Here is a 15,112-nt window from a genome sequence, read left to right as displayed (position 1 = left end):
GAGCATATAAAAGTATCAATTTTAAAACAAGCCATATCTTCAGCGGTGAAATTGTGGCCTCATTATACATACATCGCATTCCATCCCGAAAGGTATCCAAAGTTCACTGTAAGTCTTCCCGTGAACCGTTATTTCAACGGTTTTTTTGTCAACATTAATCTCAGCGAACTTATAGATTTTCAATTCTCTTCCATTTTTTTGTATGTCTGTGATTTATATGGATTTATGAGAAATAACAAATAATAATGTGAACTACGTCACGAGACTTTGCGCAACACCCCGAAATTGATGCGGGTGAAATGCAGCTAAGAGGTGCGCAGAAAAGGGCCTTCTCGATCTTTGATCGATTTGATATAGCTGATTATCTTTCATCAACGCAAATCAAAACCAATGTCTTAAATATTTTTTTAATTAGTTTGGCTAATATTAAGTTTTCGACTATTCGATTGCCATGAACAGTTTTGGTAGATATGCAAACGTAACTTAACCCATTTATGTCTAGCGTCTAGAAAAAAAAACTTGGAAAACAGCGTAGACCCAGATGAGACGCCGCATGATGAGCGGCGTCTCTTCAGGGTATGCGCTGTTTGCTTTAAGGAATTTCTGTAAGAAATATTCTAAATATAGAAATAAATAAACTAGACATCCCTAATTTTGGAAATAAATTGATCCAATTTAAAAGGATGGGAGAGTCCACTAGGCTTAAATAGGTTAATGAACGTTGCTTCCGTTCCAGTAGAACCAGATTTCTAGCGAGTGTTGTTGTTTAGCATTACTTCTTTGTAAAATGTTTCAAACTAGGATCACCAGAGAACGAATTGCGCATCTACAAGCGTCTATAAAAGCCGCGTTCTGAGAAAACTGGGCATAATGCATGTGCGTAAAGTGTCGTCCCATATTAGCCTGTGATGTCCGCACAGGCTAATCAGGGACGACACTTTCCGCCGAAACTTGATTTTGTGTAAGGAGGGACTCATTGAAACTTAAAATACCATACATGCGGAAAGTGAAGTCCCTGATTAGCCTGTGCGGACTGCACAGGCTAATCTTGGACGACACCTTACGTACATGCATTTTGCACAGTTTTCTCAGAACGCGACTCATATGTACATGGTTGGAACCGTATTAATAGTCATAAGGTTTCCTGATAAATAATGCCAGTTTCAGAAAGGTCTTGTATAACCCTTCAGTCTAAAACGTTAAAAGATATAATGATGTTCCATTTAACGAAATATTGTTTATATTCATGTAACTGTCTGATAGTGATTCGTTTCATTCTTAAAATGCGTTGTAAAATGTATATTTGAGCACAAATGTTATTAACGGAAGTTACAAATGGCTTAAAAACGTTTGTTGCCTAGAAGCATTATAATTAATTGAAACCGCGTACAAATTTAATCAACAGAGGTTTAAAGAGAGTATGCACGATTTTGTCAAATATTTATGAATATAGATCTATATAAAATGTGTAAACAACTTATTATACATGAATTGCGCCATGAGAAAACCAGCCTTATTGACGAATTTTTCGATTTTTCTTTGTTTGCATTTTCGGTATGCACGTTCTTTTCCGGTTCGAAATATGTATAAAACGTCATACTTTTATTGCTATAGCCTATAATCATTTACATTTTCGTGAACCTATCTAACGCTGAGACGAGCGTCATTACGACGTAATTTTGACGTCATGTCGTTCGGAGTTTATTTAAAAAATAATCGACGGGTTACCGTTAGTTATTGTGGTAATAACCAACGGTATGGAGTTCCGATGCGTAGGAATTAAACCACGAGGACGTAGCCCGAGTGATTTGATAACAAGCATCGGAACGACATACCGTTGGTTATTTCGATTCTAACACGATTTCATCAATAAGTTATCCGCGATTTAAAGGTTATAAATGAGAATTATATTAACCGAACGTCTTTTCCGCGAAAACGTGACGTCACCACAACAATGACAATCAAATGACGTCGTCTTCATTCATAAACAGTGCGCGGACAATCAAAGTGACGTCATACTTATCTTCGTTGGTATATCGGGGTAATAACCCACGGTATTTTTCCTTCTTTGTATATAGAAAACAAGCTACGTGCCGTGGTAGAATTTCTATTTCACTACGGATATCTTTTATATTTGCAATGTCCGTAAGGATTGATTGATAATTTCAATGTTTTTCTTTTTGATACCGATGACGTTTATGTGTTACTGTTTGGTTATGCCATATAGATCTATATAGGATCTGGCACGAGTTGTCATATCATACCATATTTTATTAAACGAGTTCAGGAATTGTGTTAGTAAGCGAGCCTTTGGCGAGCTTACTAACGAATTTCCTGGACGAGTTTAATAAAATATGGTATGATATGACAACGAGTGTCAGATCTTTTTTATCACATGCTTTTAAATGAGCAAATTAAATAAATATTAACGCATACATAATGATTAATCCCGAATGTTGTTTACATTTTGTGACGTCATTTTACGTTGCAACGTCATTTCAGCAAAATAACAAAATGCGATTGATCAATAAACGAAAACTAAGCCAATTAAAACGCTTAAAAATGTTGTATTACACATGTGTAATAAAAAAAAATATGTAATAGAGGATATTTGTTGGATCCGGTGGTTTATCGATTTTAATTCACGAGTGATCATAGAAATAATATTTTCACGAGTGGCGCAGCCACGAGTGAAAATATATATTTTCTATGATCACGAATGAATTAAAATCGATAATCCACCAAATCCAACAAATTTTCTTTTTATTTAATGCATTTTTCACAGTTTATATACATTCTTTAAGAGTTTAACTAAAGAATTTTGCTGGGATAATGACGTCATTTCGTCAAAAAATGACGTCATTTCACAGTAAACAATGAAAATTATCGATAATTCTCACTGATAATTTTCACTGTTTGAAACAGTGAAATTATCAGTTTTAATTCACTGATATTTCTCTATAAACCACCAGAAAGCATTAAATAAATGGTTGTATTACATGGGAGACAGGGTATAGCATGTGATAAATTGTGATATTAATTTATGATTTTCTTCACAAAATTGAATGCCGTTAATTTATTTCAATTTAAATAATCGCATACTCATTCTATCTTTTTGTGATACAAACAAACGTGCAGAATACATAATATATTTACCATAACTGGTTAGATGAAACACTTTAGCAACAATACAAATGCCACATGCTGTCTAACACGGAAAGCCTTTGCGACCCCGAGCTGACAATATAGACCGCACGTTGTCACGCAAGTAGTCGCGCCGTGCTGCAGATAATCCCGCGGCAAGTATCGGCACTGGGCGGTGTACATAGAGCGAACACGTTCGTTCTTCAGGAAACAAAAGTCTTCACCATGACTACGCCTGGGGTTGCAGACGACCTTTGGAAGTACAAATATTTCCTGTAGCGATGTACACATTCTATTTGCGGTAGTTTGTCAAAATGAAATAAGTGTAAATAAATATTTGCGTACAATTCACTTTTTTATTATTTCATAGCTGCTACATACCGGATGCCAGATAGCGCATTGAAGTGTTCGTATTAAAGATCGACTTCCAGTTACACCAGGGCCTTTATTCACCAAACAATTCTTAGACTTAAGTCTAAGAATAAAGAAAATTCTTTAAATTAGAATATTCAAGATTTTCTTTAATTTTGAGTCAAACTCTGCAGTAAACATCTTTTTCTATATTATTCTTCATATAGAACATTTTGTTAATGACATAATCACCAGTGGAGGCCTGTATATATTCAAACACTGAACACATTTTTCTTGGTTCTAAGTCTATTTTTTATTCTTAAGTCTAAGAATCGGTTGGTGAATATGGCACCAGCTCCACGCAGTCTAAGTAAACGTTTCTTTCATGTAAATATATGAAGATAGATTAATTATCAATACCAATTACCGCTTTGGTTTTCATTTTCACTGGCATTTTAACTAAACATACACAATATGGGAATATTACATTACATTATTACTTAGATTTACACATATTAGACAGTGAATCATGGTTTAAAAAATCAAAAATAATCAAGTAATCAAGTAAGTGTCTGAAATATTCAACAAAAGTGTCTTTCATTCAATGATTCAGTGCAAAAAACAATACGTGACGTGGTTCAATTATCAATAGGAGGCTCTAATAAATGACATTACACAGTTTATTCAGTGACGATTTAAAAAACAACATCAACATTACATAAAATAAATGTATGAACTATAAAGTAATTAAGGTTCTTACCTTAAGTTTGGCATCCATTCCTCAAGTTCTTAAAGGAACCGTCAACCAGATTGACGAAAAAAGAAAGTTCTAAAATACCGTATTTTTTTACAATTATAATATTAGTTTATATTGATTAAAATATCACGACTGGTATATTACATTACTTGAAAAAAGTTGTAAAGTTTTCAGAATTTCAGTATATTCGGTACGGAATACAGATAGTGCCATCGCGGTTACACATTAAACTCCAGAGGGCGACAATGCGATAGTACGATGACGACAGTGCGACAATACGATGACGACAGTGCGACAATACGATGGCGACAATGCGATAGTACGATGGCGACAATGCAACAACGCGATAGTACGATGACGACAATGCGACAATACGATGGCGACAGTGCGATAGTACGATGGCGACAATGCGATAATCATATCTTACTCTCGCTATCGTATCACTCAGACTGGGTGCATCATACTCGGACTGGGTGCATCATACTTCGACTGGGTGCATCATACTTGGACTGGTTGCATCATATTCGGACTGGTTGCATCATACTCAGACTGGGTGCATCATACTCAGACTGGGTGCATCATACCCAGACTGGGTGCATCATACTCAGACTTGGTGCATCGTACTCAGACTTGGTGCATCATACCCAGACTGGGTGCATAATGCTAGGACTCGGTGCATCATACTAGGATTGGGTGCCTCATACTCGGACTCGGTGCATCATACTTGGACTGGGTGCATCATACTCGGACTGGATGCCTCATACTCGGACTGGGTGCCTCATACTCAGACTTGGTGCATCATGCTCAGACTGGGTGCCTCATACTTGGACTAGGTGCATCATACTTGGACTAGGTGCATCATACTTGGACTGGGTGCATCATTCTCGGACTGGGTGCATCACACTCAGACTGGGTTCATCAAATTTGAACGGGTTGCATTAAATAATTTAACTATATAAATGAAGACGTGTTACTATTGATATTATTTTAATCGATTTTTTTCTAGTTGTTTCAGCTGCTCCACCCACATCTGCTGAAGATTAAATTTTGAGATAGACTCACAATTTTGTTTTGACTCGCGTCATTGAAATCTTCAACAGTAGCTAATGAATGCATTACATCATGCAAACGTGAGGAACAAGAAGTATGAAACTATTTTATCAAACAAGTTTTCTTATATTTACACAAATAAGCGGCGAAAAAGAAAACAAAAGTATTAAAAAAAACAACACAAAACCACACATGATAAAAAGGTAATTATCTTATAACATTCATAATCGTTGATTCTTTCTTTCGCAAACTATGTGGCTTTAGCTTCAAAGCTTTGCTAAAAAAGACATGAAATACATGTAACATGTATTTTATGTCTTTTTATACGTGATGTATACGATGATCTATGCGTATGAGTACTTTTTTGAAGTATTAGCAAATGAATACAATTAACATATAAATGATAACTAGATTTTAGAAAACTTTTACCCTTTAAAACCTTAGTCGGTAAAATAATGGTAAATAGAACCATTCCGGCGAAAATCTCACATACAGGCTTTAAAATTCACGAAGGCTTGAAAATCGCTAGCGCCAACTCGGATCTGTCTCGGATTTACTTTCGCTCAAATGACCCACGTCGTTGTTTATGCTAACGGGCAAAAAGAAAGGTTCCTCGCAATAAACTGAGATATGTGGTGACTCTTTGGTTTTATGAGCTTTTAGAATAACAACAAATATGTATCTTTATTTTTTAAATATATATTTTGGAAACAGACAATATTGTTTAAATGTCAAGAACATTAAAGGGTAAATATACTCAAACAACATATTCATAACAAATATACACCTAATATATCAATGTACATGTACATGACAAAATACTCGTCAATCATGTGCAAATTGTTTTCTTTTATGAAAACATTCTTCTGACATAAAAGCATCAACATCTACATTTGTGTTAGACTTACGTGTATGCTAATGATTTTAAAAAGTTTCTGAAGTCTGAGTCTAAAACAGTCAAGTCATATATAAACTTCTAAGATAGATATTGACTTTATTTCGGTGCGAAAATTCGCACATTTTACATTTTAACGGCCTCTTTATGACGTCATTTCATGTAAAGTTGATTGCTCCTTTCAGTTTGGTAGCTTCATTATGCCGTTATTTCATCACGTAATAAACGCTCAATTCTGTTAAACGGCAGTACAAAAATGTCATTTTCTTTACAAGACAAACGCTACCTTCAGTTCACCGTTCTCATTCTGAGATCATTTCCAAACGCGATAAATGCTCCTTTCTTTTATCGACCTCATTACAACGTCATTTCCTCATTTCCGGTGGATGGACGCTCCTTTCAGTTTACATTTTCATTCTGACGTCATTTCCTTGAAGTTAAAGGTTCCCTTCAGGAGCCTGCAGGCAGGCAGCTGGGCTGCATCAGATGGTATTGTATATGGACCTTCGTCCCCCATGTACACGGAACTGAACTCACGGTTAGGGATCATAAATGTTAATATGATCCTCGTCCTGCGAAAACGGGACTTAAAGCATGTGCGCAAAGTGTCGTTCCTGATTAGCCTGTGCAGCCGTCATTTTCCGTTTGAATGAGGTCTCTTGTGAGTGCACACGCTTATCGGGACGACACTTGTCGCACATGCATAAAGATACGTTTTCACAGAACGCGGCTCAATTTGATTGTCAACCTACTTTTTGTGACACAGAGCTGCATAAGGCATGGCTCAAAGTGCGTATATTGTTCTTGATATTAAAAAGGTAAATGAACACGTGAAATAACTGTAAATAAGAGCTACCAACTTGTTTGTTTCATGTAACATGATCAAGAAAGTAATAGCATAGATTGGATAAAATTGCAAATACCGGGGTAGCTTGCTTGAATGTTTTTCGTGGGTAGCAAATACCCTCTACGACAGAACTGGGATTATTTGTTTGAATTGTTATAATAAATGCATACTTTAAATTTGCGGCTGTCAAAATAAATAAAAAATCTAGCTGAAATTAAAGCAAAATAAGACATTAAAATAGATGAATGATAGTTACCAAAAGGAAACTGGAAAAGAAAATAGAGTGCATATAATTTTGGATGAAGGATACGGAAGCCTGAGTACCCAGACTGACGCCGGGGTGAGGTCAATCTCCTCCCCGACCCCTGGGTGGAAGGTGGGGCAAGGATGGGGTGCAGGTTGCACCAGGGGATTCACGCTGACCTGTAAGGGACCATCCGGGGTCACAATGTAGATACGCATCATCTGGGCCATATACCCCTTGGATGACCTGGGATACACAAAGGGATGCATGATTTTTAAATTAAAACTTTACTATTTCTTTTATACCTAATAATAAAATATGACATTTCTGCAGTGAAACAATAGCATTGAAAATAAACAAATTGTTATGTTCACCGGTGAAAATAACACATTTTCGGAACTACTTTTTCTATTTAAAGATTATCATATCAAGATTTATTTCATTAAGATGTATTTTTATGATCATAACAGAATTAAAATCGATATTCCATCGAATCCAACAAATTTTCTTTTTATTTTATGTTTTTTTTTACCATTTATTTACATTCTAAAAGAGTTTAACTGGATTATATCGCTGAATTTATGAAGTCATTTTGTGTATTGAAATGTATTGAGGCACGCCACTGGAGAAAGGGTAACTTTTCTGCCAAAGGGAAGCAGCTGTTAATTATTTTCTTGAAAAAAGGGCATAAAAGAAGCAGAAAATTTGCTCATGTCAGGGTAAGATCGTTTGTTATTTCACTCATGATCATAGAAAAATAAAATTTTCTATGATCACTCGTGAAATAACAAACGATCTTACACTGACATGAACAAATATCTTCTATTTCTTTATTTTTTTTGTAAATTGCCAGTGTAAAATTGTTTATATTGATATTAGAGCCTAATTCTGTCAAAACTGGGCTAAATGCATGTGCATATTGTCCAATATTGGACTGCACAGGCTAATCTGGGGAAACACTTTAGGCACATGCAATAAACCCTGTTTGTTCAGAGCAAGACTAAAATTATGTACTCACCTGCAGTGCAGACACGGGCAGTAGAGGGGCATGTCCAGGTACTAACCTGCAGTGCAGACACGGGCAGTAGAGGGGCATGTCCAGGTACTCACCTGCAGTGCAGACACAGGCATTAGAGGGGCATGTCCAGGTACTGACCTGCAGTGCAGACACGGGCAGTAGAGGGGCATGTCCAGGTACTCACCTGCAGTGCAGACACAGGCATTAGAGGGGCATGTCCAGGTACTGACCTGCAGTGCAGACATGGGCAGTAGAGGGGCATGTCCAGGTACTGACCTGCAGTGCAGACACGGGAAGTAGAGGGGCATGTCCAGGTACTCACCTGCAGTGCAGACACGGGCAGTAGAGGGGCATGTCCAGGTACTCACCTGCAGTGCAGACACGGGCTGTAGAGGGGCATGTCCAGGTACTCACCTGCATTGCAGACATGGGCAGTAGAGGGGCATGTCCAGGTACTCACCTGCAGTGCAGACACGGGCAGTAGAGGGGCATGTCCAGGTACTCACCTGCAGTGCAGACACGGGCAGTAGAGGGGCATGTCCAGGTACTCACCTGCAGTGCAGACACGGGCAGTAGATGGGCATGTCCAGGTACTCACCTGCAGTGCAGACACGGGCAGTAGAGGGGCATGTCCAGGTACTCACATGCAGTGCAGACACGGGCAGTAGAGGGGCATGTCCAGGTACTCACCTGCAGTGCAGACACGGGCAGTAGAGGGGCATGTCCAGGTACTCACCTGCAGTGCAGACACTGGCAGTAGAGGGGCATGTCCAGGTACTCACCTGCAGTGCAGACACCGGCAGTAGAGAGGCATGTCCAGTATGTACTCACCTGCAGTGCAGACACGGGCAGTAGAGGGGCATGTCCAGGTGTACTCACCTGCAGTGCAGACACGGGCAGTAGAGGGGCATGTCAAGGTGTATTCACCTGCAGTGCAGACACGGGCAGTAGAGGGGCATGTTCAGGTGTACTCACCTGCAGTGCAGACATGGGCAGTAGAGGGGCATGTCCAGGTGTACTCACCTGCAGTGCAGACACGGGCAGTAGAGGGGCATGTCCAGGTTGACCAGCTTGTTGGCGTTGTCCTGGAAACGGACAAAAACGGCTACATATTTTCATGCACATTTTTAGTGAAAATAGTTGAAGTTATCCAATCAACACAGTTTTACTATTTTTTATATAAAATAGATTTTCCTAACCAAAAGTTATTGTGTGCAACAAAAATGATTTGTTGTTTGAATAAAGATATCTCTGTCTAAATAACGGTCATTGTGTGGAAACTGATTTGTTGATACAACCAGTTAAAAGTAGCTAGATCCCGTGCAAGCTTTAAGACAGGTAAATGCCCAGAGTCCTCTGTAGATACCTTTAAATGTTTATATATTTGTGCCTCTCACTCTAGTAAAAGGGGGTTTAAATGTATTTGCGTAAATTGTCATCCCAGATTAGCCTGTGCAGTCCACACAGGCTATTCAGTGACAACACTGTCGGCCTAAACTGGATTTTTGCAAAGATGAGACTCTCTGTAAACTAAAAATATTATAAAAGCGGAAAGTGTTGTCCCTGATTAACCTGTGCAGACTGCACAGGCTAATCTGCAACGACACTTTAGGCACACGCATTTATACTCTCACACTGCGCTTACAGCTACGTCCAAGAGTTAACTGAGGAATGTGAGAGTTAATGGGAAGGAAAAAGTATCTTATACACATATATGTCTTGGTGATGACATATTTGTTCTTTTGGGAGCATTATTAAGTAACAAAAGGAAAACACTGTTTTGTTGGTTTAAGGTTTTTTTTCTTTTAGGGGCTGGGTAAATATTGGCTTATTTTTACAGAGCCAATGTTCACCAACCCATTGTTAGATTAAGGAATAAGGAAAGACTTAGACCAAAGAAAACATTCTTCACAGGGTGAATATATACAGGCTATAAATTGTGCTTCCACCATTCAAAACAAATGTTGCAATTATAGGTTTTTAATGATGTGCTAGACTTCACTTGTAATTATTCCTTAAATGTAAGTTTTAAGAATTTTTTTCACTTTTCAGACTTAAGTGTAAGCATGTGTTGGTGACTACGGGCCCAGTCTCCCTAACCTTGACACTGCTGGTGCTGGAGACCTTGATGACCTTCTCTGGACCACTGCAGCAGAACCTGTGACCCCTGGGGCACTCATACTCCTCTCCCAGGTACACACGCAGGCTAACCTCCACTAATTCTGAAAATCACAGATTTGTTTGATACGGTTTAGACACATCCATTTTACTGCATGTACACATGACGGATAACCTCCACTAATTCTGCAAATCAGAGAATTGGTCAATCAATTTTTACATATAACCTTTTCACCAAGATCCTCGTGAAGGCGAAATTTCCACTAATTCTCAAAATCAGAGAATTGGTCAATACCATTTGGACATACACAACTTTTTTCACCAGGTACACATGCAGGATACCCACGACTTATTCTCAAAATCAGACATGAATTGGATCACATACGACTCATTCTTGCAAATCTGCTATAGTGTAGTCCCAGATTAGCTTTTGCCATCACAGAAGGCTTATCAGGGAAGTAACCTTCGCCCTAAAGTGGATTATTGGTTAGAAGAGACTACCTTTAAATGAAAATTCCATAGAAGAGTAAAGTGTGGATCCTATTTATCCAGTGAAGACTGTACACGCATCCATTAACCCTTTGCATGCTGGGAAATTTGTCGTCTGCTAAAATGTCATCTGCTCAATTTTTAAAATTAGCATTTTCTTTGATTTTTTTTCAAATAATATTATCAGAATAGCAAACAGTTTGGATCCTGATGAGACGCCATGTTCTGTGGCGTCTCATCTGGATCCAAACTGTTTGCAAAGGCCTTCAAAATTCGGTTCCTGCACTGAAAGGGTTAAGCACAGTGTTCCCAGAATGTGGTTCGTATTGATAAGCACAAAAGTTCTGTTGCACTTTTCCACACCTTTTGAATAACAAGTCTGGCAAGCAATGTTAATTAAAACATTGAAGAAGTGAGTTAAAGAGAAAACTTTAATCCAAGACAGCCTGCTTTAGTCTGCCTTTTTCAACTTTATGAAGAATTACCATCAAACCCTACAACTCCTTTAGAATATAAAGCATGAGAAGTCTCATTGATTTCAAATGAAAATTTTATAATAAGTTCAAAGAAAAATACATGTTAACAGACTTTAAAAAGGGCAACCAACAGACCAACATACTTGATGACTCATGTTCTCCCACATCAAACGTTTTTCTGGGCGTACAATTAGCTTAAAATATTACCAGGCAAATTATATTCAAATGATGTTATTAATTAAAAACAGCTATATTGTTTTTCACCTTTTCCTCTGGAGGATTTCTTTTGCTTTCCTTTCTTTACTGCAGTTTCCCCTACTGAGGGCCATTTGTCTCTCTTGCTGCTACTTTCCCCTACAGTGGGCCATTTATCCCTCTCTGCCTGCACAGTGACATCCCAGGGCAGGAGGAAGTTGCTTCCAGGCAAAAAGCCTGGCATTTCAAGTCCTGTAATGAATTGCAGTATCCATCCTGATAAGTCTGTGACACATAACAAATATGAGCCTGGTTGGAAAAACTGAGCTAAATGCATGCATGTAGAGTGTCGTCCCAGATTGGCCTGTGCTATCTGCCCAGGCCAATCAGGGAGAAAATTTGTTGGCTTAAACGGATTTTCCTTTACCCGTTAAAAGAGACTTCCTTTAAATGCCAAATTCCATGAACGCCGAAAGTGTTGTTTCTGATTAGCCTAATCGTAGTGCACATGGTAATCTGGGAGGACACTTTGAAACATAAGCTTTTAGTCCAGTCTACCAAGAACAAGGCAAATGTTAAGTCTTCACAGTACGCTCAGTTGGGAGTGTTCTGGACAACATATCCTATAACAAGGTCTTCTCAGTATGATCAACTGCGAACGTATGGGGGCAGAAAGTACCGATATCATTAATATCGAAGTAAGGGAAAACTTGTTCTTTTCAATTATACATATTATATACATATTATATAGATGTGTTTTATTATTATTTAATGCTTTCCGGTGGTTTATAGAGAAACAATATATATTTTTATTTTTTTTGTTGCCATAGCAACCAGAATTCTTGACATAGGAACAATATGAAATCACGTGCATACTCTCCATATTGCCATCTATCCATGTTTCAAGTTTCATGAAAAAATACGTAGAACTTTAAATTAAATTTAAAGTTATCGCAGGATCCAGAAAAGTGTGACGGACAGACAGACTGAGCGCAAACCAAAAGTCCCCTCTAGTTTCACCGGTAGGGGACAATAACAGTGAAATAAAACTGATATTGCACTGTTTCAAACAGTGAAAAATAACAGTGAAAAAAATTGATAATTTTCACTGTTTTACTGTGAAATGACGTCATTTATTCGACAAAATCACATCATTATTCCAGCGAAATTCTCCAGTAACACTCTTTTACAGTGTTTAAAACGGTGAAAAAAAAGCATAAAATAAAAAGAAAATTTGTTGGATTTGATGAAATATTAATTTTAATTCACAATGATCATAATAAATATATTTTTTCACTCGTGGCTGCGCCAGTCAATATTCCACCGAATCCAACAAATATCCTCTATATATTACATTTGCTTCATATTAGCATATTATCAAAAAAATGTTTTAAAATCTAAAAAGCACAAACTCCATGTATCTTAGTTATTGAAAAAACTTACATCCCCCTTTACAAGGTTGACAAAAACTTTTCAATTGTACCCACATCACGCAAGGAGTGACAGGGGACAGTGCCCTGAATTTTACCTATTATCTCAACAGTTTCCCACCTTTCGTGGTTGTATATAACTGACTCTCTCAGGTTCAAATTTCACCCATGATCCCAACAGTTTACAACCTCATTATTTTTTCACCATTTTGAGAATGGGGCATGCTGTCAATTGGATTGGAAAAAATCACGCTGTTTGCCCAAAAATCTGGGTTGGGTGTATTTAATTGTTACTAATAAATACTTTGAAATTGGGAATAGGAGTTTTCTATTAAATTCTAAATTCTATTAACAAATGTTCCACCAATAAAGCTGCATAGGATAATTAACTATATGTTTCATTTTATGAAAAAAACAACATCTTTTCAAACCTGCAATAAAAATTTTTAGGCACTTATTTGGGATGAAATTTACACCTTAAGGTTGGGAATGGGGCCGAATTGCCGCCCCAAATTTGAAAACACTGCACCTTGATTATGGTTGTAGATACTGGATTTTCCAAGACACACGAGGGACCAGGATGGGAACTTGGGCAGCAGCCCTGCGGGAGAGTCCGTGTGAATCATGCCCGGCAGGTACTCCGTTGTCGAGTGTTGGCGGGCTGGACTCAGGCATTCTAAAATATGTCACAATATATATGAGCCGCGCCCTGTAAAGAAGGGGTTTAAAGCATGTGCGTAAAGTGTCATCACAGAGTGTACGGACAGCACAGGCTAATTTGGGACGACACTTTACGCATATGCATTAAACCCCCTTTTCACAGAAATATACCCATATATATTCAAAAATGTGACACAAGTCTACCATCCATTGCACATCCTCTGTTATTCAGGCTGTCAAGTGACCTTTTTTCAAAAAGTAGGAAAAAATAGGAACTACTTTTGCAAGAAAAGAAGGAAAAAAGTAGGAAAAAGTAGGAACTTTTCCCTCAAAAGTAGGAATACATAATACTAATTTTTTAGCCACAGGTCCAGGAAACATAGCTGGAAACAGAGCAGGAGTGCCATCACATGTTCTGTATGGATACCAACTTGAAGCTACCTTAAGGGCCCAGATGATTTCAGCCTTTTGTATCTGTTCCTTGTGTGATGGATGTACTTGCATACAGAAAGATTTATCCCCACCACCCTGAGAGCTGCTTGGCTTTGGAGCACTTCCAAACAAACGCTTTTGTGAATTATCATGCATGTATTTCATGTTTTCCTTGTGTTTTTGTCCATCTGCCTGACTTATCAGTTGATAAGCACCAGAATTACAACACGAGATGGACTTCATGCAGACAGTACAATATCTTGCAAACTCATTGCAGGTATCTCTCTTGCACCATGATCCAAGTGTTTTTCCACTGTTGTCCAACTTCTCCATCCATGAAGGGTAAAACTTTGTTTTCCCACTAGGCATTTTAGCACTTATCTATGATAATTAAGTTTCAAGCAAAGCTACCCTGATTAAGAAGTATAATTAGATGCTGTTCATTTTGGTGTATCATCAAATAAGTGGTTAGAGGTCTTCTGTGTATCGATATACAAATGGTAATATATTGTGCATGTTATATCCTTACTGTAGGCAGAAGACCAAATTTATTTAGTGATACACTAACTTGTTGTACAATATGAATACTAATATATAAAGCTTTAAATTGACAATAGGGTGCAGTTATAATGACTTAAGTTACATTCAAAATGACTGGTCATTGCATAGCAGATTATGCAACTGGAGATAGACCTTATCACCTGACATCTTTTATGACATCATTGATTGGGCAATGAAACAGTTGCACTATATTGTTTATTCCAGTTTCAAATAATGGTCTTTACATTATTGATGACTTCGCGGGAGTGTAATAATGCCGTTTAATAATTTTAATACCACGCTGTAACACCTTAAAGTTACCTCACTAGCTATGGCATCATTAGACAAGAATTGTGTTTGTCAGAAACACAATGCCCACTATTGCGCCGCTTTGAAATAAAATTTCAATATATCATTTGGCAGGTTTAGAAATTATCTCCCTCTTAAAGCTTATTACTTCCCTTTT

The 15,112-nt window shown here is 37.8% G+C and overlaps 1 protein-coding gene across 1 annotated transcript in view; it reads right to left on the bottom strand.

Moving 5' to 3' along the window:
* Positions 1-6,001: 6,001 nt before the first annotated feature.
* Positions 6,002-15,112, bottom strand: part of LOC127880680 (nonsense-mediated mRNA decay factor SMG8-like) — a 56,275-nt gene continuing 47,164 nt past the window's right edge. The window contains exons 18-23 of the mRNA XM_052428014.1: positions 13,544-13,690; positions 11,654-11,836; positions 10,407-10,528; positions 9,330-9,391; positions 7,355-7,534; positions 6,002-6,724 (exon numbers count right to left, since the gene is read on the bottom strand). Of these exons, the coding sequence (XP_052283974.1) occupies positions 6,610-6,724; positions 7,355-7,534; positions 9,330-9,391; positions 10,407-10,528; positions 11,654-11,836; positions 13,544-13,690 (809 nt within the window). The 3' untranslated portion in view covers positions 6,002-6,609. The remainder of the gene's footprint in view (positions 6,725-7,354; positions 7,535-9,329; positions 9,392-10,406; positions 10,529-11,653; positions 11,837-13,543; positions 13,691-15,112) is intronic.

The sequence above is a fragment of the Dreissena polymorpha genome, chromosome 5, assembly GCF_020536995.1.
Source record: "Dreissena polymorpha isolate Duluth1 chromosome 5, UMN_Dpol_1.0, whole genome shotgun sequence".
NCBI lineage: Eukaryota > Metazoa > Mollusca > Bivalvia > Myida > Dreissenidae > Dreissena > Dreissena polymorpha.
This window is presented reverse-complemented; position numbering and strand designations above follow the sequence as displayed.